Source organism: Oncorhynchus tshawytscha, linkage group LG30, assembly GCF_018296145.1.
Source record: "Oncorhynchus tshawytscha isolate Ot180627B linkage group LG30, Otsh_v2.0, whole genome shotgun sequence".
NCBI classification, from domain to species: domain Eukaryota; kingdom Metazoa; phylum Chordata; class Actinopteri; order Salmoniformes; family Salmonidae; genus Oncorhynchus; species Oncorhynchus tshawytscha.
The window spans coordinates 52,614,040-52,639,969 of record NC_056458.1 but is presented as its reverse complement, the minus strand read 5'-3'; the positions used below and the strand labels follow the sequence as shown (position 1 = coordinate 52,639,969).

The following is a 25,930-nucleotide window of genomic DNA, read 5'->3' as shown; positions in this document are numbered from 1 at the left end:
TTTTGGAACTTCTGTGAGTGTAATGTTTACGGTTAATTGTTTATTTCACTTTTGTTTATCTATTTCATCCACTTTGGCAATGTTACATATGTTAACCATGCCAATAAAGCCCCTTAAATGGAAAAATTAATTGAGATAGAGGGGGTAGGTAGAGAGAGAGGGGGGTGGAGAGAGGAGGTTAAAGAGAGAAGGGGGTGAGAGAGAGGGGGTTAGAGAGAGAAGGGGTGGAGAGAGAGGGGGTGGAGAAAGAAGGGGGTGGAGAGAGAGAGAGAGAGGGGGTGGAGAAAGAAGGGGGTGGAGAGAGAGAGAGAGAGAGAGAGAAGGGTGTGGAGAGAGAGGGGTGTGGAGAGAGAGGGGTTAGAGAGAGAAGGGGTGGAGAGAGAGGGGGTGGAGAAAGAAGGGGTGGAGAGAGAGAGAGAGAGAGGGGGTTAGAGAGAGAAGGGTGTGGAGAGAGGGGGTAGAGAGAGAGAAGGGGGGTGGAGAGAGAGAGAGAGAGGGGGGGAGAGAGAGGAGAGAGAGGTGGGTAGAGAGAGAGGGGTAGAGAGAGAGGGGTAGAGAGAGAAGGGGGTGGAGAGAGAGAGAGAGAGGGGGGGTGGAGAGAGAAGGGGGTTGAGAGAGGGTGATAGACAGCGGGGGTAGAGAGGGAGAAGGGGTGGAGAGAGCGAGAAGGGGGTTGAGAGAGAGGGGTTGAGAGAGAGGGGGTAGAGAGAGAAGGGGGTGGAGAGAGTGAGAGAGAGAGAAGGGGGTTGAGAGAGAGGGGGTAGAGAGAGAGAGATAAACACTGTACATAGCTGATAAGTTAACACTTGAAATGTATTTTTAAAAACCTTTTGCAATGCAATGTTTTACTGCTGTTACATGTGTTTCTTCTCACTTGTGTTTATTGTTTATTTCATTTGTTTTGGCAATATAATCATATGTTTCTATGCCAATAAAGCCAATTTGAATATAAATTAATTGAGAGAGAGGGGGAGAAAGAGGTGAGAGAGAGAGAGAGAGAGAAGGGAGGAGAGGCAGTTGGAGAGAGAGAGCGAGAGAGAAAGTAGAGAAAGAGAGAGTGAGAACGAATGACAGAGGCCACTCGTTGTTGTATTGGCTACTCTGTGTGTGTGAGATGTCAGAACCCTAGATCGGCAACCAGCAGCAAGAGCGGCCATTGTGGATTGTGGTCTGTAGTTCTCTGTAGTGGTCTGTAGTAGTCTAGTGGTCTGTAGATGTCAGTAGTTATCTGTCCTGGTCTGTAGTTATCTATAGTATTCTGCATTAGTCTTTAGTGGTCTGAAGCGGTTGTTTAGCAGTTGTGGAGCGGTCAGAAGATGAACCAGCGCCGGTCTGTGTCGGAACAGAACCATGTGATCGAGCGGAGGGTCAGGAGTCGTGACAACCTGCTCATCAATGCAGACTTTGGAGATGACAACTGTTCCAGTTACCATGGATACTACCCAGGGTGAGTGACATGGCTCTGATTCAGCCTAAAATAATACGTTATCCTTCTGACTTGCATTTTTAAGTTCTTTCAAATAGTGTCTGATAACGTAGGCCTAAACTAATCTGATTTCCTGAGTAATACGTAATAGATTTACTAAGCACCCTTTATGTTCAGAACAACAGAATACAAGGCAAGAAAAATAGACAAATGGAACAGACTTTCTGTATGTCTGGATTACACCTTAGTGTAGTCTTTATGCTTTTAACCTGTCTGTGTAGAGAAAGGTGTATTATAGTGAGGTTTATTTTGATCTTGTACACATTAGCAATTAAGAGCTAAATTGCAGGTTGTAGACAAAAACAGATTGATTTAGATAGGGGATAAGGTGTTGTAGCCCACTCTGATTATGGTTTCATATCATGACATGGCACTTGATAAGACAACAAACTGAGTTGGCAGAGATGATGGGACTAACCACAAAGATGAAGATAATAAAGGTTAGGACAAGTTGTATTCACGTACAGAACATTTGAAAAACAAACAGATGAATGGGACTAGCACCATTGTTTAGAATTCATGGGACTAGCGCCATTGTTTAGAATTCATGGGACATGCACCATTGTTTAGAATTCATGGGACTAGCACCATTGTTTAGAATTCATGGGACATGCATCATTGTTTAGAATTCATGGGACTAGCACCATTGTTTAGAATTCATGGGACTAGCACCATTGTTTAGAATTCATGGGACATGCACCATTGTTTAGAATTCATGGGACATGCACCATTGTTTAGAATTCATGGGACATGCACCATTGTTTAGAATTCATGGGACATGCACCATTGTTTAGAATTCATGGGACTAGCACCATTGTTTAGAATTCATGGGACTAGCACCATTGTTTCGAATTCATGGGACTAGCACCATTGTTTCGAATTCATGGGACTAGCACCATTGTTTAGAATTCATGGGACATGCACCATTGTTTAGAATTCATGGGACATGCACCATTGTTTAGAATTCATGGGACATGCACCATTGTTTAGAATTCATGGGACTAGCACCATTGTTTAGAATTCTAACGAATTTATACAGAGTTATGGGATATTGGAATCCTCTTGTCCTAACCTGGTGTCACGTTCGTAGCATGAATCAGACCAAGGTGCAGCGTGGTATGCATACATTCTTCTTTAGTTATGAATGAACACTGAACAATCGAATAAAATAACAAAACTAACCGTGAAGCTAATATGAGTAGTGCAGACATGCAACTAAACATAGAACAAGAACCCACAAACACAAAAGGGTAAATGGCCACCTAAATATAATTCCCAATCAGAGTCAACGATAAACATCTGCCTCTGATTGGGAACCATATCAGGCCACCATAGACATATAAATACCTAGACCTACAAAACCTGTAGATAAACAAAAACCCTAGACAATACAAAAACTAGCATACCCACCCAAGTCACACCCCAACCTAACCAAAATATAAAGAAAACAGAGATATTAAAGGTCAGAGCGTGACACCTGGGTATCTTCCACCTAGGCTAAAGCTCCAGCCCCATCCTTCACCTTTATAGTAAACCAAGTGGCTGGGCTGATATTTGGCTGAGAAGTGAATGACTGATTGTGTCTTTAAGCAGCTGTTGAAGGTTATAGTAACAGCTGTTGAAGTTTATAGTAACAGCTGTTGAAGGTTATAGTCAGTCAATCAATCAATGAATCAACTGTATTTGTAAAGCCCTTTTTATACCAGTCAATGTCACAAAGTGCCGTACAGAAACCCAGCCTAAAACCCCAAACAGCAAGCAATGCAGATGTAGAAACACGGTGGCTAGGAAAAACTCCCTAAAAGGCAGGAACCTAGGAAGAAACCTAGAGAGGAACCAAGCTCTGAGGGGTGGCCAGTCCTCTTCTGGTTGTGCCGGGTGGAGATTATAACTGTACATGGCCAAGATGTTCAAATGTTCATAGATGACCAGCAGGGTCAAATAGTAATAATAATAAATAATAAAAACGTGCTTCTACACCTGCATTGCTTGCTGTTTGGGGTTTTAGGCTGGGTTTCTGTACAGCACTTTGAGATATCAGCTGATGTACGAAGGGCTATATAAATACATTTGATTTGATTTAATAATGATCACAGTGGTTGTAGAGGGTGCAACAGGTCAGCACCTCAGTAGTAAATGTTCTGTTCCTAGGGCGTCATTGTAAATAAAATTTGTTCTTAACTGACTTGCCTAGTTAAATAAAGTTTAGACAAAAAATAAATAAATGATAAATAAAATGTCAGTTGGCTTTTCATAGCCGAGCATTCAGAGTTCCAGACAGTAGGTGCGGTAGAGGGAGAGAATCAATAACAGCAGGTAGCACGTCCGGTGAACAGGTCAGGGTTCCATAGCTGCAGGCAGAACAGTTGAAACTGGAGCAGCAGCGTGACCAGGTGTACTGAGGACAGAGAGGAGTCATCAGGCTAGGTAGTCCTGAGGCATGGTCCCAGAGCTCAGGTCCACCTGGAGGGGAGAGAGAGAGAATTAGAGGGAGCATTCTTAAATTCACACAGGACACCGGATTAGACAGGAGCCCCCCGACACAAACTATTGCAGCATAAATAATGGAAGCTGAGACAGGAGGGGTCGGGAGACACTGTGGCCATGTGCGACGGTACCCCCGGACAGGGCCAACCAGGCAGGATATAATCCCACCCACTTTGCCAAAGCACAGCCCCCACACCACTAGAGGGATATCTTCAACCACCAACTTACTACCCGGAGACAAGGCAGAGTAAAGGCCAAGAAGATCTCTCTCACGGTACAAACCCAAGGGGGGCGCCAACCCAGACAGGAAGATTATGTCAGTGACTCAACCCACTCAAGTGACGCACCAGTAAGCCAGTGACTCAGCCCCTGTAACAGGGTCAGAGGCAGAGAATCCCAGTGGAGAGAGGGGAACCGGCCAGGCAGAGACAGCAAGGGTGGTTCATTACTCCAGTGCCTTTCCATTCACCTTCACACTCCTGGGCCAAACTACACTCAACCATAGGACCTACTGAAGAGATGAGTCTTCAATAAAGGCAGAGACCGAGTCTGCGTCTCTCACATGAATAGGCAGACCACCTTAGAAATTCTAGGGACAATAAAGAGGACTGCGTCTTGTGACCATAGCGTACGTGTAGGTATGTACGGCAGGACCAAATCGGAGAGATAGGTAGGAGCAAACCCATGTAATACTTTGTAGGTTAGCAGTAGAACATTGAAATCAGCCCTTGCCTTAACAGGAAGCCAGTGTAGAGAGGCTAGCACTGGAGTAATATGATCACATTTTTGGTTCTAGTCAGGATTCTAGCAGCTGTATTTAGCACTAACTGAAGTTTATTTAGTGCATTATCCAGGTAGCCGGAAAGTAGAGCATTGCAGTAGTCTGATCTAGAAGTGACAAAAGCATGGATGAACTTTTCTGCATAATTTCTGGACAGGAAGTTCCAGATTCTTTGCAATGTTACATAGATGGGAAAAAAGCTGTCCTTGAAACAGTCTTGATATGTTCGTCAAAAGAGACATCAGGGTCCAGAGTAACACCGAGGTCCTTCACAGTTTCTTGGGACCTAGAACTAGCATCTCTGTTTTGTCCGAGTTTAAAAGTAAAATATTTGTCATATTTTTTCATATACATTGTTTGTCTTCAAGAAGGCAGTGAGTTGCTGTGCAACAGCTTTTTCAAAATGTTTTCAGAGGAATGGGAGATTCGATATAGGCCGGTATTTTTTTATATTTTCTGGGTCAAGGTTTGGCTTTTTCAAGAGGCTTTATTACTGCCACTTTTAGTGAGGTTGGTACACATCCGGTGGATAGAGAGCGTTTATTATGTTCAACATAGGAGGGCCAAGCACAGGAAGCACCTCTTTCAGTAGTTTAGTTGGAATAGGGTCCAGTATGCAGCTTGAAGGTTCAGAGGCCATTACTATTTTCATGAATGTTTCAAGAGATATAGGATAAAAAAAACTTGAGTGTCTCCCTTGATCCTAGGTCCTGGTTGTGTTGTGCAGACTCAGGACAACTGAGCTTTGGAGAAATACACAGATTTAAAGAGGAGTCCATAATTTGCTTTCTAATGATTATGATATTTTCGTCAAAGAAGTTCATGAATTTCACTGCTGAAGTGAAAGCCATCTATCTCTCTTACAGAATGCTGCTTTTTAGTTTGCTTTGCTACCGGATCAAAAATACACTAGGATTCTTCTTATTCTCCTCAATTCATTTGGAAAAATAGGATGATCGAGCAGCAGTGAGGGCTCTTCGATATTGCACGGTGCTGTCTTTCCAAGAGAGTCAGACGATATCCAGTTTGGTGTAGTGCCAATTCTGTTCCAATTTTCTGTATGCTTGCTTCAGGGCTCGGGTATTTTCTATATACCTGGGAGCTTGTTTCTTATGACAAATGTTTTTAGTTTTTAGGGGTGCGACTGCATCTAGGGTATTGCGCAAGGTTAAATGTAGTTTCTCAGTTAGGTGGTTAACCGATGTTTGTACTCTGACGTCCTTGGGTAGGTGGAGGGAGTCTGAAAGGGCATCTAGGAATCTTTGGGTTGTCTGAGAATTTATGGCACAGCTTTTGATGATCCTTGGTTGGGGTCTAAAAAGAGTATTTGTTGCGATTGCAAACATAATAAAATGGTGGTCCGATAATGGATTATGAGGAAAAACAGTAAGATCCACAACATTTATTCCAAGGGACCAAACTATGTTCAGAGTATGACCGTGGCAGTGAGTAGGTCCGGAGACATGTTGGGCAAAACCCACTGAGTCGATGATGGCTCCGAAAGCCTTTTGGAGGGGGTCTGTGGACTTTTCCATGTGAATATTAAAGTCACAAAAAATTAGAATATTATCTGCCATAACTACAAGGTCCTATAGGAATTCAGGGAACTCAGTGAGGAACGCTGTATATGGCCCAAGAGGCCTGTAAACAGTAGCTATAAAAAGTTACTGAGTAGGCTGCATAGATTTCATGACTAGAAGCTCAAAAGACAAAAACACAGTCTTTTTTTTGTAAATTGAAATTTGGTATCGTAAATGTTTGCAACACCTCCACCTTTGCGGGATGCGCGGGGGGATATGGTCACTAGTGTAACCAGGAGGAGAGGCCTCATTTAACACAGTAAATTCATCAGGCTTAAGCCATGTGTCAGTCAGGCCAATCCCACCAAGATTATGATCAGTGATTAGTTCATTGACTATAACTGCCTTGGAAGTGAGGGATCTAACATTAAGTAGCCCTATTTTGAGATGTGCAATATCACAATCTCTTTCAATCATGACAGGAATATAGGTCTTTATTCCAGTGAGATTGCTAAGGCAAACACTGCCATGTTTAGTTTTCCCAACCTAGATCGAGGCACAGACACGGTCTCCATGGGGATAGCTGAGCTGACTACACTGACTGTGCTAGTGGCAGACTCCACTATGCTGGCAGGCTGGCTAACAGCTGCTTGGCCTGCACCCTATCTCATTGTGGAGCTAGAGGAGTTAGAGCCCTGTCTATGTTTATAGATAAGATGAGAGCACCTCTCGTAACAGTTATAGTAACAGCTGTTGAAGGTTACAATAATAGTTGTTGAAGGTTACAGTAATAGTTGTTGAAGGTTATAGTAGCAGCTGTTGAAGGTTACAGTAGTAGTTGTTGAAGGTTACTGTAACAGCTGTTGAAGCTTACAGTAACAACTGTTGAAGCTTACAGTAACAGCTGTTGAAGCTTACAGTAACAGCTGTTGAAAATTACAGTAACAGCTCAGTACTTTTCCTTATACCGGCAAAGACCCATTATAGATGTTTTTGTTTATCTTTTGGGGGTAGATCAGCTTTAATCTTGCAGGAAGTTTGTGGTTTCTATCAATTTAAATGTCTGCATCATTTCCAATCCCCCATATAGTTTTTCCTGTAAATATACACCACATGAACAAAAGTATGAACAAAAGAACATCTCATTCCAAAATCACGGGCATTAATAGGGAGTTGGTCAAACCTCTACTGCTGTAACAGCCTCCACTCTTCTGGGAAAGCTTTCCACTCTACGCTGACCCTTTGCTATGAGCCTTGAAATTGAGCTCAGGTGCATCCTGTTTCCATTGAGCATCCTTGAGATGTTTCTACAACTTGATTCGAGTCCACCAGAGGTAAATTCAATTGATTGGACATGATTTGGAACGGCACACACTTGTCCATATAAGGTCCCACAGTTGACAGTGCATGTCAGAGCAAAAACTAAGCATTGAGGTCGAAGGAATTGTCCGTAGAGCTCCAAGACAGGATTGTGCCGAGGCACAGATCTGGGGAAGAGTACCAAAGCATTTGAGTAACATTGAACGTCCCCAAGATCACAGTGGCCTCCATTATTCTTAAATGGAAGAAGTTTGGAACCACCAAGACGTTTCCTACAGCTGGCTGCCTGGCCAAACTGAGCAATCGGGGGAGAAGGGCCTTGGTCAGGGAGGTGACCAAGAACCCAATGGTCACTCTGACAGAGCTCTCAACTTCCCCTATGGTAATGGAATAACCTTCCAGAAGTAAAACCATCTCTGCAGTACTCCACCAATCAGGCCTTTATGGTAGAGTGGACAGACGGAAGCCAGTCCTCAATAAAAGGCACATGACAGCCCGCTTGGAGTTCACCTAAAGTCACCTAAAAGACAACAACAAGATTGCTGATGAAACCAAGATTGAACTCTTTGGCCTGAATACCAAGTGTCACATCTGGAGGAAACCTGGCACCATCCCTACAGGGAAGCATGGTGGTGGCAGCATCATGCTGTGGGGATGTTTATCAGTGGGAGGGACTAGGAGACTTGTCAGGATCGAGGGAAAGATGAACGGAGCAAAGTATAGAGATCCTTGACGAAAACCTGCTCAGAACCTCAGACTGGGGAGAAGGTTCACCATCCAACAGGACAACAACCCTAAGAACACAACTCAGGAGTGGCTTCTCTGAATGTCCTTGAGTGGCCCAGCCAGAAGGCAGACTTGAACCTGATCGAATATCTCTGGAGAGACTTGAAAATAGCTATGTAGCGATGCTCCCCATCCAAACTGACAGAGCTAGACATGATCTGCAGAGAGAATGGGAGAAACAACCCAAATACAGGTGTGCCACGCTTGTATCATACCTAAAAAGACTCCAAGCTGTAATCGCTGCCAAAGGTGCTTCAACAAAGTACTGAGTAAAGGGTCTGAATTCTTATGTAAATGTGATATTTAAAAAATATATACATTTACAAAACCTGTTTATGCTTTGTCATTATGGGATATTGTGTGTAGATTGAGGGGGGAAAAATAATTTAATAATTTAATCCATTTTAGAATAAGGCTGTAAGGTTACAAAATGTGGAATGTCAAGGGGTCTGAATACTGATAAATACTGATCGTCTTTTCTTATTATCTGCTAAGCCATTACAATTATAACTAGCTATATTGATTTCACCACTTACCATAATGAGATACAAGTTCTGATTCTACATAACATAATGAGATACATGTTTTTATTATACTTAACATAATATATGTTTGTAAAGTTACCATTAAGAAGTACCATGATAATTGAGTGTCCATTTGTGTCTCGTTTCAGGAAACTAGGCATATGTTGCGTGTTGTTTTTTGGGAAGAAATGCATTCTGGAAAATGTGAACTTTCATAAGCCTTAATAACAAACGTATATGCCATCTGTAAATACTAATACAATTGTAAAATTATGAGCCTGGTTGGTTTAGTCACAGAAAAAGTAAGCAACCTTCCCTCTAAACCATGATTGGCTGAGATAATGAGTGGGCTAGACATGCCGAGAGATGAGTTCGGATTGGTCTGCCATGTAACATGCTTCTGTCTATAACATGAGCTGGTCAGTATGTGTAGGTACTCCTTTCCAACGTGGCTTTTTTGAAAGATATCGTGTAGTAAAACTGCATGTGTTGCTTTCCACTTTCTGGAGGACCGAGTTTGGAAATCAGTGGAATTAGAGTATGATAGCTAAGGAGATGGAGAAACGTCTGGCGTTTGATTGCAAACATGCCGACGGAGTCGAAAAGGGAACACACAGAAGGCTGTTGTATAAAAAACACCTGTCTCCGGATTACATCTTCAAACAAAGGGCAACCATGGCATCCGTGACAGAGAGGGAGAAGCGTTCATCCATGTACATTAGTAAGATAGTCTAGCTAGCTACCATTTTCAGATATTACACATTTCTAATTTTGTCAAAGTCATTTTCATTTCAAGTTAGTGTACTGGTTGCTAGCTAGCTGACGTTACACGTGTGAGATCTGTGTAGTTATATTTTTTGTATCTCAGAGCCATTTAAATTGATAGTTATAGCCTAATGTTAGCTAGCTAACATTGAACCTGGTTGGTTAGCTAACTGTAGCTTCATGCAGGCTAGTAACCATGAGTTGGGATTATGGTTCTTAGTTTAGCTAGCTAGATACATGTCAAAACAGAAGATTCAACTATGCTTGCTTGCTAACCCGGTCTGCTAACTGCTAGCTTGTTTAGCCCCGGCCTACTAACTGTTAGCATTGGCCTGCTAACGGTCTGAATCACCGTGTCCCCAGTCAGCCCAACCACTCACTGGACCCATATGTTCACTTGGCTACGCATGCCTCTCTCTAATATCAATATGCCTTGTCCATTACTGTCCTAGTTAGTGATTACTGTCTTATTTCACTGTAGAGCCCCTAGCTCTGCTCAATATGCCTTAACCAAGCATGTGGTTCCACCTCCTACATATGCGATGACATTACCTGGTTTAAACGTCTCTAGAGAATATATCTCTCTCATCATTACTCAATGCCTAGGTTTACCTCCAATGTACTCACATCCTACCTTACCTTTGTCTGTATACTATGCCTTGAATCTATGCTATCGTGCCCAGAAACCTGCTCCTTTTACTCTCTGTTCCAAACGTGCTAGACGGCCAGTTCGTATAGCCGCTAGCCGTACCCTTATCCTACTTCTCCTCTGTTCCTCTGGTGATGTAGAGGTTAATCCAGGTCCTGCAGTGCCTAGCTCCACTCCCACTCCCCAGGTGCTCTCATTTGTTGACTTCTGTAACCATAAAAGCCTTGGTTTCATGCATGTTTACATTAGAAGCCTACTCCCTAAGTTTGTTTTACTCACTGCTTTAGCACACTCTGCCAACCCAGATGTCTTAACCATGGAGATTTCAGACACGGCTAACTATAACATTTCCGCCAAGATAGAACTGCCAAAGGGGACGGAGTTGCAATCTACTGCAAAGTTAGCCTGCAGAGTTCTGTATTACTATCCAAGTCTGTATCCAAACAATTCGAGATTCTACTTCTAAAAATGCACCTTTCCAGAAACAAGTCTCTCACTGTTGCCGCTTGCTATAGACCTCCCTCTGCCCCCAGCTGTGCACTCGATACCATATGTGAATTGATTTCCCCCCATCTATCTTCTGAGCTCGTGCTACTAGGTGACCTAAACTGGGACATGCTTAACACCCCAGCCATCCTACAATCCAAGCTTGATGCCCTCAATCTCACACAAATGATCAATTAACCAACCAGGAACAACTCCAAATCCGTAAACACCGGCACCCTCATAGATGTCATCCTAACTAACTCGCCCTCCAAATACACCTCTGCTGTTTTCAATCAAGATCTCAGCAATCACTGCCTCATTGCCTGTGTCCGTAATGGGTCTGCGAACAAACGACCACCCCTCATCACTGTCAAACGCTCCCTAAAACACTTCTGTGAGCAGGCATTTGTAATCGACCTGGCCGGGATATCCTGGAATGACATTGACCTCATCCCGTCAGTAGATGATGCCAGGCTATTCTTTATAAGTGCCTTCCTCACCATCTTAAATAAGCATGCCCCATTAAAAAAATGTAGAACCAGGAATAGATATAGTCCTTGGTTTATTCCAGACCTGTCTGCCCTTGACCAGCACAAAAACATCTTGTAGCGTACTGCATTAGCATCGAATAGCCCCAGTGATATGGAACTTTTCAGGGAAGTTAGGAACAAATATACACAGGCAGTTAGGAAAGCTAAGGCTATATTTTTAAAACAGATATTTGCATCCTGTAGTACTAACTCAAAAAAGTTCTGGGACACTGTAAAGTCCATGGAGAATAAGAGCACCTCCTACCAGTTGCACACTGCTCTGAGGCTAGGAAACAATGTCACCACCGATAAATCCACTATAATTGAGAATTTCAATAAGCATTTCTGTACGGCTGGCCATGCTTTCCACCTGGCTACCCCTACCCAGGTCAACTGCCCAGAACCCTCCACAGCAAACTTGGCAAAGCCTCCCCCATTCCTCCTTCACCCAAAATCTGGACCCCTACAAATCAGCTGGGCTAGACAATCTGGACCCTCTCTTTCTAAAATTATCTGCCGAAATTGTTGCAACCCCTATTACTATCCTGTTCAAACTCTCTTTCATATCGTCTAAGATTCCCAAAGATTGGAAAGCTGCCATGGTCACCCCCTCTTCAAAGGGGGTGACACTCTAGACCCAAACTGCTACAGACTTATATCTATCCTACCCTGTCTTTCTAAGGTCTTCGAAAGCCAAGTTCACAAACAGATTACTGACCATTTCGAATCCCACCGTACATTCTCCGCTGTGCAATCTGGTTTCAGAGTTGGTCATGGTCAACCTCAGCCACGCTCAAGGTTCTAAATGACATCATAACCGCAATCGATAAGAGACATTACTGTGCAGCCGTATTCATCGACCTGGCCAAGGCTTTCGACTTAGTCAATCACCACATTCTTATTGGCAGACTCGACAGCCTTGGTTTCTCAAATGATTGCCTCGCCTGGTTTACCAACTACTTCTCTGATCGAGTTCAGTGTGTCGAATCGGAGGGCCTATTGTCCAGACCTCTGGAAGTCTCTATGGGGGTGCCACAGGGTTCAATCCTCGGGCCGACTCTCTTCTCTGTATACATCAATGATGTTGCTCTTGCTGCTGGGGATTCTCTGATACACCTCTACGCAGACTACACCATTCTGTATACTTCTGGCCCCTCTTTGGACACTGTGTTAACTAACCTCCAGACGAGCTTCAATGCCATACTACTCTCCTTCCGTGGCCTCCAACTGCTCTTAAATGCAAGTAAAACTAAATGCATGCTATTCAACCGATCACTGCCCGCACCTGCTCGCCCATCCAGCATCACTACTCTGGATGGCTCTGACTTAGAATACGTGGACAACTACAAATACCTAGGTGTCTGGTTAGACTGTAAACTCTCCTTCCAGACTCACATTAAGCATCTCCAATCCAAAATTAAATCTAGAATCGGCTTCCTATTTCGCAACAAAGCATCCTTCACTCATGCTGCCAAACATACCCTCGTAAAACTGACCATCCTACCGATCCTCGACTTCGGTGATGTCATCTATAAAATAGCCTCCAACACTCTACTCAACAAACTGGATTCAGTGTATCACAGTGCCATCCGTTTTGTCACCAAAGCCCCAAACACTACTCACCATTGCGACCTGTACGCTCTTGTTGGTTGGCCTTCGCTTCATACTCATCGCCAAACCCACTGGCTACAGGTTATCTACAAGTCCCTGCTAGGTAAAGCCATGCCTTATTTCAGCTCACTGGTCACCATAGCAGCACCCACTCGTAGCACACGCTCCAGCAGGTAGATCTCACTGGTCAACCCCAAAGCCAATTTTTCCTTTGGTCGTCTTTCCTTCCAGTTCTCTGCTGCCAATGACTGGAACGAACTGCAATAATCACTGAAGTTGGAGACTCATATCTCCCTCACTAGCTTTAAGCACCAGTTGTCAGAGCAGCTCACAGATCACTGTACCTGTACATAGCCCATCTGTAAACATCCCATCTATCTACCTACCTCATCCCCATACTGTATTTATTTATTTATCTTGCTCCTTTGCTCCCCAGTATCTCTACTTACACATTCCTCTTCTGCACATCTACCATTCCAGTGTTTAATTGCTATATTGTAATTACTTCGCCACCATGGCCTATTTATTGTCTTAACTCCTTATCTTACCTCATTTGCACTCACTGTATATAGACTTTTTGTTTTCTTTTGTTCTACTGTATTATTGACTATGTTTTGTTTATTCCATGTGTAACTCTGTGTTGTTGTATGTGTCGAATTGCTATGCTTTATCTTGGCCAGGTCACAGTCTCAAATGAGAACTTGTTTTCAACTAGCCTACCTGGTTAAATAAAGGTGAAATGAAAAATAAAAATAAATTAAAAAGTAACCATTTCAGTGCAACGTTTATGATATCACTGCGACAAGTGTCGATAGGCATAGCTGGTGAATTCGCTCTGGCTATCTACTCCGATTTCAGAGCATTCTTGTCTAAGTGTGTCAGAAGGCATAATAACTGATTCATTTACGAATGCTCAACACCCGTTGAATATGGCCAGTGTCAGAAAACGTTGGCAAAAAAGTGTAAATCATTTGTTGCCAGCAGCACAGTTGCAGTCACCAATGCTCTGGATAACATAAAAACAGCCTAACCAGCTCTGCTAGGGGGAGTAAAACGGTCAGTGAGCAGTTCTCTCATTTGTGTCTGGAAGTAGTTAGCAATCTAGCCAACGTTAGCCAGTTAGCTTGACTGCTGTTGTTAGGTCAGAACGCTCATCAACTCTACTCTTCGGCCAGAGCTTCCAGTGTGGCTTTGAATGCTCCAGAGTGAAACGCTCTGAGTTTACAACCATACTGAGCGCACTCTGAACACACTCTGCCACTCCAGATTAAATTTATGAATACACCCGTAGTATAAACCAGCCTTTAGTCTTGAAATCTTTGGTTATTTACTACTTGGCCTCACATGTGAATCCTTAAAGAGATGGCTTTAGAGGTTGAGAACAATGCTGAATGGGTGTAGACAAAGAAGAGCTCTCCAGTAGGTGTACCTAAACATTCAAGGCCATTTTCTCAAAAGTGAAGTTACAAGTTTATCAACTTTCAAAGCTTTCCCATTGTTCCTCAACTGTAGTTGTGTGATATACCATTTTTTTGCTTTGAGTCTCTACTTTTTTCCAATGTAAAAAAGTTTCAAATATTGGTACATAAACCCGAATTGAGCTGGTTGCACTGTTATGCTGTAGCTTCAACAAAGTAAAACTATTTGTCCTCCAATATTCCACCCGCTAAAACATTCCCTCATCCCAAGTTGGGTTGTCCTCCCAGTGACTGGCTGACCATCCCTGTACACATGGATCCTAGGGCCTTTAAGAGATAGGGGCCCATCCTTTAAAATGAGCACATGGATCCTATGACCTTTAAGAGATAGGGGCCCATCCTTTTAAAATGAGCACATGGATCCTAGGGCCTTTAAGAGATGGGGGCTCATCCTTTAAAAGAGCAGATGGGTCCTAGGGCCTTTAAGAGAGCAGATGGATCCTAGGGCCTTTAAAGGATGGGGGTCCATCCTTTAAAAGAGCAGATGGGTCCTAGGGCCTTTAAGAGAGCAGATGGATCCTAGGGCCTTTAAGGGATGGGGGCCCATCCTTTAAAAGAGCAGATGGGTCCTAGGGCCTTTAAGAGAGCAGATGGATCCTAGGGCCCTTAAGGGATGGGGGCCCATCCTTTAAAAGATCAGAGTCCTAGGGCCTTTAAAAAAAAAGATATGCAAGATTTTTTAATCTTAATTTATTCCCACAATTGACGAATAATATGCATAATAATATAAGCACTTCTATGAAGGATTGTTGTCGATAACAAGGACCGGCAGTAGGAATTCTACATTTTTGTCGACAGATGTGGGATGCATACACTCACTCACCCTACCACTCCCAAACAAACACCTATTCCCTCTATCCCAGCCATAGATCGACCCATGTTTGTTTGTGTTTGTTTATATTGTGTGTGTGTTTGTCATATCAAATTGTATTTGTCACATGCGCCGAATACAACAGGTGTAGTAGACCTTACCGTGAATGCTTAATTACAAGCCCGTATTAACCAACAATGCAGTTCAAAAATATTTACTAAATAAATTAAAGTTTAAAAAAAGAAAGAAGTAACACTAAAATAATAATAACGAGGCTGTAAACAGGGGGTACCGGCACCGAGTCAATGTGGAGGCTATATACAGGGGGTACCGGCACCGAGTCAATGTGGAGACTATATACAGGGGGTACCGGCACCGAGTCAATATGGAAACTATATACAGGGGGTACCGGCACAGAGTCAGTGTGGAGACTATATACATGGGGTACCGGCACCGAGTCAATGTAGAGACTATATACAGGGGGTACCAGTACACCGAGTCAATGTGGAGACTATATACAGGGGTACCGGCACCGAGTCAATGTGGAGACTATATACAGGGGGACTATATACAGGGGGTACCGGCACCGAGTCAATGTAGAGGCTATATACAGGGAGTACCGGCACCGAGCCAATGTGGAGGCTATATACAGGGGGTACCGGCACCGAGTCAATGTGGAGGCTATATACAGGGGGTACCGGCACCGAGTCAATGTGGAGACTATATACAGGGGGTACCGGCACAGAGTCAATGTGGAGACTAAATACAGGGGGTACCGGCACAGAGTCAATGTGGAGACTATATACAGGGGGTACCCGCACCAAGTCAATGTGGAGGCTATATACAGGGGGTACCAGCACCGAGTCAGTGTGGAGACTATATAAAGGGGGTACCGGCACTGAGTCAATGTGCAGGGGTACAGGTTAGTCGAGGTAATTTGTACATGTAGGTAGGGGTTTCAGTTTGTATATGTGTGTGTGTGTGTGTATGTGTGGATTTACATTTGTATATTTGTGTTTCAATTGTCAGTCGCAGCAGTGCAGAGCGACAGCTCCTGGCACGTCAGGCGGTTGCTAAGCGACGACAGGCCCTGCGAGGCCCCGCCTACATGTTCTCGGATCCGCCCATCAGCCTCTCGGATGCAGAACAGCGCTTCCTGGAGGCGGCAGAGTATGGCAATATCCCAGAGGTCAGTTACCATGACAACATTTCAGCCCTGTCAAATAAAATACACGTTTATTGGTCACGTGCACAAAATACAGGTGTAAAGGGTACAGTAAAATGCTTACTTGCTAAATCTACTCAACAATGCAGTTCAAGAATAAGGATCAACAATAAGGAACTGTTACCATGACAATGTTACACCCCTGTCAGTTAACTTATAAGAGTCTAAGCCCTGTCTAAATCAAATCAAATCAAATCAAATTTTATTTGTCACATACACATGGTTAGCAGATGTTAATGCGAGTGTAGCGAAATGCTTGTGCTTCTAGTTCCGACAATGCAGTAATAACGAGCAAGTAATCTAACTAACAATTCCAAAAAAAACTACTGTCATACACAGTGTAAGGGGATAAAGAATATGTACATAAGGATATATGAATGAGTGATGGTACAGAGCAGCATAGGCAAGATACAGTAGATGATATCGAGTACAGTATATACATATGAGATAAGTATGTAAACCAAGTGGCATAGTTAAAGTGGCTAGTGATACATGTATTACATAAGGATGCAGTCGATGATATAGAGTACAGTATCAACGTATGCATATGAGATGAACAATGTAGGGTAAGTAACATTATATAAGGTAGCATTGTTTAAAGTGGCTAGTGATATATTTACATCATTTCCCATCAATTCCCATGATTAAAGTGGCTGGAGTAGAGTCAGTGTCATTGACAGTGTGTTGGCAGTAGCCACTCAATGTTAGTGGTGGCTGTTTAACAGTCTGATGGCCTTGAGATAGAAGCTGTTTTTCAGTCTCTCGGTCCCAGCTTTGATGCACCTGTACTGACCTCGCCTTCTGGATGGCAGCGGGGTGAACAGGCAGTGGCTCGGGTGGTTGGTGTCCTTGATGATCTTTATGGCCTTCCTGTAGCATCGGGTGGTGTAGGTGTCCTGGAGGGCAGGTAGTTTGCCCCCGGTGATGCGTTGTGCAGACCTCACTACCCTCTGGAGAGCCTTACGGTTGAGGGCGGTGCAGTTGCCATACCAGGCGGTGATACAGCACGCCAGGATGCTCTCGATTGTGCATCTGTAGAAGTTTGTGAGTGCTTTTGGTGACAAGCCGAATTTCTTCAGCCTCCTGAGGTTGAAGAGGCGCTGCTGCGCCTTCCTCACGATGCTGTCTGTGTGAGTGGACCAATTCAGTTTGTCTGTGATGTGTATGCCGAGGAACTTAAAACTTGCTACCCTCTCCACTACTGTTCCATCGATGTGGATGGGGGTGTTCCCTCTGCTGTTTCCTGAAGTCCACAATCATCTCCTTAGTTTTGTTGACGTTGAGTGTGAGGTTATTTTCCTGACACCACACTCCGAGGGCCCTCACCTCCTCCCTGTAGGCCGTCTCGTCGTTGTTGGTAATCAAGCCTACCACTGTTGTGTCGTCCGCAAACTTGATGATTGAGTTGGAGGCGTGCATGGCCACGCAGTCGTGGGTGAACAGGGAGTACAGGAGAGGGCTCAGAACGCACCCTTGTGGGGCCCCAGTGTTGAGGATCAGCGGGGAGGAGATGTTGTTGCCTACCCTCACCACCTGGGGGCGGCCCGTCAGGAAGTCCAGTACCCAGTTGCACAGGGCGGGGTCGAGACCCAGGGTCTCGAGCTTGATGACGAGCTTGGAGGGTACTATGGTGTTGAATGCCGAGCTGTAGTCGATGAACAGCATTCTCACATAGGTATTCCTCTTGTCCAGATGGGTTAGGGCAGTGTGCAGTGTGGTTGAGATTGCATCGTCTGTGGACCTATTTGGGCGGTAAGCAAATTGGAGTGGGTCAAGGGTGTCAGGTAGGGTGGAGGTGATATGGTCCTTGACTAGTCTCTCAAAGCACTTCATGATGACGGATGTGAGTGCTACGGGCGGTAGTCGTTTAGCTCAGTTACCTTAGCTTTCTTGGGAACAGGAACAATGGTGGCCCTCTTGAAGCATGTGGGAACAGCAGACTGGTATAGGGATTGATTGAATATGTCCGTAAACACACCGGCCAGCTGGTCTGCGCATGCTCTGAGGGCGCGGCTGGGGATGCCGTCTGGGCCTGCAGCCTTGCGAGGGTTAACACGTTTAAAAGTCTTACTCACTTCGGCTGCAGTGAAGGAGAGACCGCATGTTTCCGTTGCAGGCCGTGTCAGTGGCACTGTATTGTCCTCAAAGCGGGCAAAAAAGTTATTTAGTCTGCCTGGGAGCAAGACATCCTGGTCCGTGACTGGGCTGGGTTTCTTCCTGTAGTCCGTGATTGACTGTAGACCCTGCCACATACCACTTGTGTCTGAGCCGTTGCTGGGGAGCTGGGGAGGGGTTATACTAAGCTATATGGAATTGTTTTAAGGTCATACCAAGGATCATTTTGATTAAGAAGACTCCTTAGAGTATCCCAAATTAGCCCATACAAACTCATTGAATAACAGATTCACCACATGGAACAACAGATACAGTCCCCCCCAAAAAAATCTAAAGGAAGTTTGTTATGAAGTGTCTGTACTATATCTGAGAGATAAGAAAGATCAGGAAACATTTAATTTTTTCAACTGGCATGGGTGACATTCAGATGAGTCTTGTGAGTCCTGTGGGCATTCTCGAGCAAAACACCAAAATGTACAGTAGAGTCTCACATTTCCACAGAGGGGTCATATACAGTTAATCGGAAGGTATTCAGTCCTCTTGACTTTTTCTACATTTTGCTACATTACAGACTTATTCTAAAATGTATTAAATTGTGTTTTTCCGTCATCAATCTACACACAATACCCCGTAAGCAAAAACGGGTTTTTAGAAAATGTAGCTAATTTATTTTCCTAGCCACCGTGCTTCTACACCTGCATTGCTTGCTGTTTGGGGTTTTAGGCTGGGTTTCTGTACAGCACTTTGAGATATCAGCTGATGTACGAAGGGCTATATAAATAAATGTGATTTGATTTGATTTGATTTGATTTTGATTTGATTTGATTTATTCAAAATAAAAAAGAGATATTCAAACCCTTTACTCAGTACTTTGTTGAAGCACCTTTGACAGTGATTAAAGCCTTGAGTCTTCTTGGGTGTGGCGCTACAAGCTTGGCACACCTGTATTTGGGGAGTTTCTCCCATTCTTCTCTGCAGATCCTCTCAAGCTCTGTCAGGTCGGATGGGGAGCGTCCCTGCACAGCTATTTTCAAGTCTCTCCGGAGATGTTCGATCGGGTTCAAGTCCAATCTCTGGCTGGGCCACTAAAGGACATTCAGAGACGTGTCCCAAAGCCACTCCTGTGTAGGTTTGGCTGTGTGCTTAAGGTTGTTGTCCTGTTAGAAGGTAAACCTTCGCTGAAACATGCATGAGAGCATCAGCTGTTTCGGGAAAGACTGGGTGATCACACTCTCTGCAGTCGATGTGAGTAAGACCTTTAAACAGGTCAACATTCACAAGGCCGCAGGGCCAGATGGCTTACCAGGACGTGTTACTGCGAACACGCGTTGACAAAGTGGCAAGTGTCTTCACTGACATTTTCAACCTCTCTCTGTCTGAGTCTGTAATGCCAACATGTTTTAAAACCTCTTCGGGCTAGGGGGCACTATTTTCACATCCGGATGAAAAGCGTGCCCAAAATAAGCTGCCTGCTACTCAGGCCCAGAAGCTAGGATATGAACGGAATTGGTCGATTTGGATAGAAAACACTCTAAAGTTTATAAAACTGTTAAAATTATGTCTGTGAGTTTAACATAACTTATTTGGCAGGCGAAACCCAGAGGACAAACTGTCCAGGAATTTTCTATTTTGAGGTGACTGTGTTTTCAATTGGTTTTCTATGGGAATCTAGATTTCTGAAGTATCTGGTTGCAGTTTCTATGGCTTCCACTAGATGTCAACAGTCTTTAGAAATTGGTTGACTGATTGACTTACAGAAAACATTTGACCTCTGTCATTGCCAAAAAAGGGTATATAACAAAGTATTGAGATAAACTTTTGTTATTGACCAAATACTTTTTTCCACCACAATTTGCAAATAAATTAATTAAAAATCCTACAATGTGATTTTCTGGATTTTTTTTTCTAATTTTGTCCGTCATAGTTGAAGTGTACCTATGATGAAAATTACAGGCCTCTCTCATCTTTTTAAGTGGGAGAACTTGCACAATTGGTGGCTGACAATACTTTTTTGCCCCACTGTAGTCTTGAGTTAATTCGGGAAACGGTAACTCATTAAACAAACTTTTTCCATGGTGCCCCAAGATACTAATGGGTTGATTGTTATATGATTAATTTAATCACATAATAATTCAACATAGTTAATTATTCGATAAATAGCATGTCATCACATTAATGATAGTCACGTCATGACAGGTCATAATAGTTTGAAGGCAGTTCGGAAGCTACAGACGATTTTGTGAGAAGACTGATTTTCGGGATGTCTCATGGTCTCACAAACACCGCTGTAGCTCTATCACGTTTCACTGCAGATGCGGAAGTGTTACATCGGCAGATGCAGTAGATTGAGACGCATTCCAATGCAAAACAAGCGATATCTCTCGTTTAAACTGACAGATTTGTATGGGGAATTTTTTATTTTGCCAAATAGATTTTCCATGGGTGCTCAGACATGGACCTTTACATGATATTACAGACCTTTACCATAAAACTCTTTATAAGGCCAAATTATACAGGGGACTTTAGTTTAATGTCACCACAGTGCGTTGTGTATCTGTTTCAGACATTGGGACCAGGCTTAAATTCACCACAGTGCGTTATATCGCTGTTTTTTAACCAGCATTTACTTCTCCCACGAGGTGCGACGCATGGTCCTACACATGCCCAGTCTCAACGTGAACGCAGTAGACTACATGGGCCAGAATGCATTGCAGCTGGCGGTGGCCAATGAGCATCTAGAGGTGACTGAGCTGCTGCTTGGGAGAGTGGAGCTATCCAGGGTGGGAGACGCTCTGCTACTGGCCATCAGTGAGTGATTGATTGATTGATTGATGATTGATAGAGAGAGAGAGAGAAAGAGAGATACACTTACTCCATTACTCTCTGTGTGTATCCTAGGTAAAGGTTATGTGCGTATAACGGAGGTGTTGCTAGGCCACCGTTCGTTCAGTGACGCGCAGCGCCTGACAGCAAGCCCTGCCCAGGTGGACATGTTGGATGACTTCTACGCTTATGATGAGGATGGGACACGGTGAGAGGGGGGTGTGTGTGCGTGTGTAATGCTTGTCTGTCTGTGTGTTTTTGTGTGTGTGTCTATGTACGTGTATGTCTCTCTCTCTCTAGTTTCTCCCGTGACGTGACCCCAGGGATTCTAGGCCTAGCATTGGGCCAATAACCTAAAGGTTGCTAGCTCGATCCCCGAGCTGACAAGGTAAAAATCTATCAATCTGCCCCTGAACAAGGCAGTTCACACACCGTTCCTAGGCCATCATTGTAAATAAGAATTTGATTTTAACTAACTTGCCTAGTTAAATAAAAAATAAAATAAAAAATTCTAGCAGCTATCACTGAGTGTACAAAACATTAAGAAAACTTTCCTAATATTGACCTGTTGGTCCTCCAGAAAGTGGAGAGCAACACTTATGCAGTTTTACTACATGATACATTTAAAAAACTGCATTAAACAGGATTACCTAGACATAAACTAGACAATGTATTATATCTTTCGTTATTGGCCCAGAATATTTTTGTGTTATTACATACAGCTGGGGAGAACTATTGGATATCAGAGCGCTGGTAACTCACCAGCACTACCAGAACTACCAGCATCACGAGCAGGGATGACTTTTCTGAAGCAGATCCTTTGTTTGCAACCACCAGGGCAATTGAAAGGAATCCAGAAGCTGACCCAAAACAACGCCGGCGAAGGAGTGGGGTTCTAGTCTGATTTAGGAGGCGAAAACACCACCCACCACCTCCGAGTATATTACTCGCTAATGTTCAGTCTCTGGATAACAAAGTTGACGAGCTCAGAGCCCGAGTCTGGAAAGATCCAGAGAGACATCAGGGATTGTGACATACTCTGCTTCATGGAGACATGGCTCTCTCGGAATATACTGTTAGAATCGGTCAGCCAGCTGGATTCTCAGTTCTTTGCGCAGAAAGGAATAAATATCTCTGGTAAGAAGAAGGGCAGGGGTGCATGTTTCATGATTAACGGCTCATGGTGTAATTGTGATAGGACTTGAGTTCCTGTATGTTTTCGTTCACCCGATCTAAAATACCTCACAATCAAATGTTGTATTATCTCCCAAGAGATTTCTCATCGGTTATAGCCACGGCCGTGTATATCCCCCCTCAAGCTGATACCACGACGGTCCTCAAAGAACTCCACTGAACTTTATGCAAACAGGAAACCACATATCCTGAGGCTGCATTTATTGTAGCTGGGGATTTTATCAAAGCAAATTTGAGAAAAAAGATGCCGAAGTTCTATCAACACATAGACTCGCGCTGCCAAAACACTCGACAACTGTTACTCCAACTTCCGGGATGCCTGTAAGGCCCTTCACTGCCATCCTTCGGCAAATCTGACCACGACTCCATTTTGCTCCTTCCTTCCTATAGGCAGAAACTCAAACAGGAGGTACCCGTGCTAAGGACTATTCAATGCTGGTCTGACCAATCGGAATCCACACTTCATGATTGTTAAGACAGGGATTTTGCTTAAGCCCCACCCTCTTCAGCATGCAGTTGAAGTCGGAAGTTTACATACACTTAGGTTGGACTCATTAAAACTAGTTTTTCAACCCCTCCACAAATTTCTTGTTAACAAACTATAGTTTTGGCAAGTCTGTTTGGACATCTACTTTGTGCATGACAAGTCATTTTTCCAACAATTGTTTACAAACAGATTATTTCACTTATAATTCTTTGTATTACAATTCCAGTGGGTCAGAAGTTTACATACACTAAATTGACTGTACCTTTATTAAACAGCTTGGAATACTCCAGAAAATGATGTCCTGGCTTTAGAAGCTTCTGATAGGCTAATTGACATAATTTGAGTCAATTGGAGGTGTACCTGTGGATGTATTTTTACCTTCAAACACAGTGCCTCTTTGCTTGACATCATGGGAAAATCTATAGAAATCAAGACCTCAGAAAAAAATTGTAGACCTCCACAAATCTGGTTCATCCTTGGGAGCAATTTCCAAACGCCTGAAGGTACCACGTTCATCTGTACAAACAATAGTACGCAAGTATAAACACCATGGGACAATTCAGCTATCATACCGCTCAGGAAGGAGATGCGTTCTGTCTCCTAGAGATGATCGTACTTTGGTGTGAAAAGTGCAAATCAACCCCAGAACAACAGCAAAGGACCTTGTGAAGATGCTGGTGGAAACAGGTATAAAAGCATCTACAGTGAGGGAAAAAAGTATTTGATCCCCTGCTGATTTTGTACATTTGCCCACTGACAAAGAAATTATCAGTCTATAATTTTAATGGTAGGTTTATTTTAACAGTGAGGGACAGAATAACAACAAAAAAATCCAGAAAAACGCATGTGAAAAATGTTATAAATTGATTTGCATTTTAATGAGGGTATTTGACCCCCTCTCAATCAGAAAGATTTCTGGCTCCCAGGTGTCTTTTATACAGGTAACGAGCTGAGATTAGGAGCACACTCTTAAAGGGAGTGCTCCTAATCTCAGTTTGTTACCTGTACAAAAGACAACTGTCCACAGAAGCAATCAATCAATCAATCAGATTCCAAACTCTCCACCATGTCCAAGACCAAAGAGCTCTCCAAGGATGTCAGGGACAAGATTGTAGACCTACACAAGGCTGGAATGGGCTACAAGACCATCGCCAAGCAGCTTGGTGGGAAGGTGACAACAGTTGATACGATTATTCGCAAATGGAAGAAACACAAAAGAACTATCAATCTCCCTCAGCCTGGGGTTCCATGCAAGATCTCACCTCGTGGAGTTGCAATGATCATGAGAACGGTGAGGAATCAGCCCAGAACTACACGGGAGGATCTTGTCAATGATCTCATGGCAGCTGGGACCATAGTCACCAAGAAAACAATTGGTAACGCACTACGCCGTAAAGGACTGAAATCCTGCAACGCCCGCAAGGTCCCCCTGCTCAAGAAAGCACATATACAGTGCCTTGCGAAAGTATTCGGCCCCCTTGAACTTTGCGACCTTTTGCCACATTTCAGGCTTCAAACATAAAGATATAAAACTGTATTTTTTTGTGAAGAATCAACAACAAGTGGGACACAATCATGAAGTGGAATGACATTTATTGGATATTTCAAACTTTTTTAATAAATCAAAAACTGAAAAATTGGGCATGCAAAATTATTCAGCCCCTTTACTTTCAGTGCAGCAAACTCTCTCCAGAAGTTCAGTGAGGATCTCTGAATGATCCAATGTTCACCTAAATGACTAATGATGATAAATACAATCCACCTGTGTGTAATCAAGTCTCCGTATAAATGCACCTGCACTGTGATAGCCTCAGAGGTCCGTTAAAAGCGCAGAGAGCATCATGAAGAACAAGGAACACACCAGGCAGGTCCGAGATACTGTTGTGAAGAAGTTTAAAGCCGGATTTGGATACAAAAATATTTCCCAAGCTTTAAACATCCCAAGGAGCACTGTGCAAGCGATAATATTGAAATGGAAGGAGTATCAGACCACTGCAAATCTACCAAGACCTGGCCGTCCCTCTAAACTTTCAGCTCATACAAGGAGATGATCAGAGATGCAGCCAAGAGGCCCATGATCACTTTGGATGAACTGCAGAGATCTACAGCTGAGGTGGGAGATTCTGTCCATAGGACAACAATCAGTCGTATGTTGCACAAATCTGGCCTTTATGGAAGAGTGGCAAGAAGAAAGCCATTTCTTAAAGAGATCCATAAAAAGTGTTGTTTAAAGTTTGCCACAAGCCACCTGGGAGACACACCAAACATGTGGAAGAAGGTGCTCTGGTCAGATGAAACCAAAATTGAACTTTTTGGCAACAATGCAAAACGTTATGTTTGGCATAAAAGCAACACAGCTCATCACCCTGAACACACCATCCCCACTGTCAAACATGGTGGTGGCAGCATCATGGTTTGGGCCTGCTTTTCTTCAGCAGGGACAGGGAAGATGGATAAAATTGATGGGAAGATGGATGGAGCCAAATACAGGACCATTCTGGAAGAAAACCTGATGGAGGCTGCAAAAGACCTGAGACTGGGACGGAGATTTGTCTTCCAACAAGACAATGATCCAAAACATAAAGCAAAATCTACAATGGAATGGTTCAAAAATAAACATATCCAGGTGTTAGAATGGCCAAGTCAAAGTCCAGACCTGAATCCAATCGAGAATCTGTGGAAAGAACTGAAAACTGCTGTTCACAAATGCTCTCCATCCAACCTCACTGAGCTCGAGCTGTTTTGCAAGGAGGAATGGGAAAAAATTTAGTCTCTCGATGTGCAAAACTGATAGAGACATACCCCAAGCGACTTACAGCTGTAATCGCAGCAAAAGGTGGCGCTACAAAGTA

General features: G+C 43.5%; 1 protein-coding gene across 1 annotated transcript in view; it reads left to right on the top strand.

Moving 5' to 3' along the window:
- The first annotated feature begins 1,003 nt into the window (after positions 1 to 1,003).
- LOC112237126 (short transient receptor potential channel 3-like) overlaps positions 1,004 to 25,930 on the top strand; it is a 61,143-nt gene continuing 36,216 nt past the window's right edge. Inside the window, exons 1-4 of the mRNA XM_042309637.1 lie at positions 1,004 to 1,447; positions 16,264 to 16,423; positions 21,214 to 21,382; positions 21,473 to 21,605. Of these exons, the coding sequence (XP_042165571.1) occupies positions 1,317 to 1,447; positions 16,264 to 16,423; positions 21,214 to 21,382; positions 21,473 to 21,605 (593 nt within the window). The 5' untranslated portion in view covers positions 1,004 to 1,316. The remainder of the gene's footprint in view (positions 1,448 to 16,263; positions 16,424 to 21,213; positions 21,383 to 21,472; positions 21,606 to 25,930) is intronic.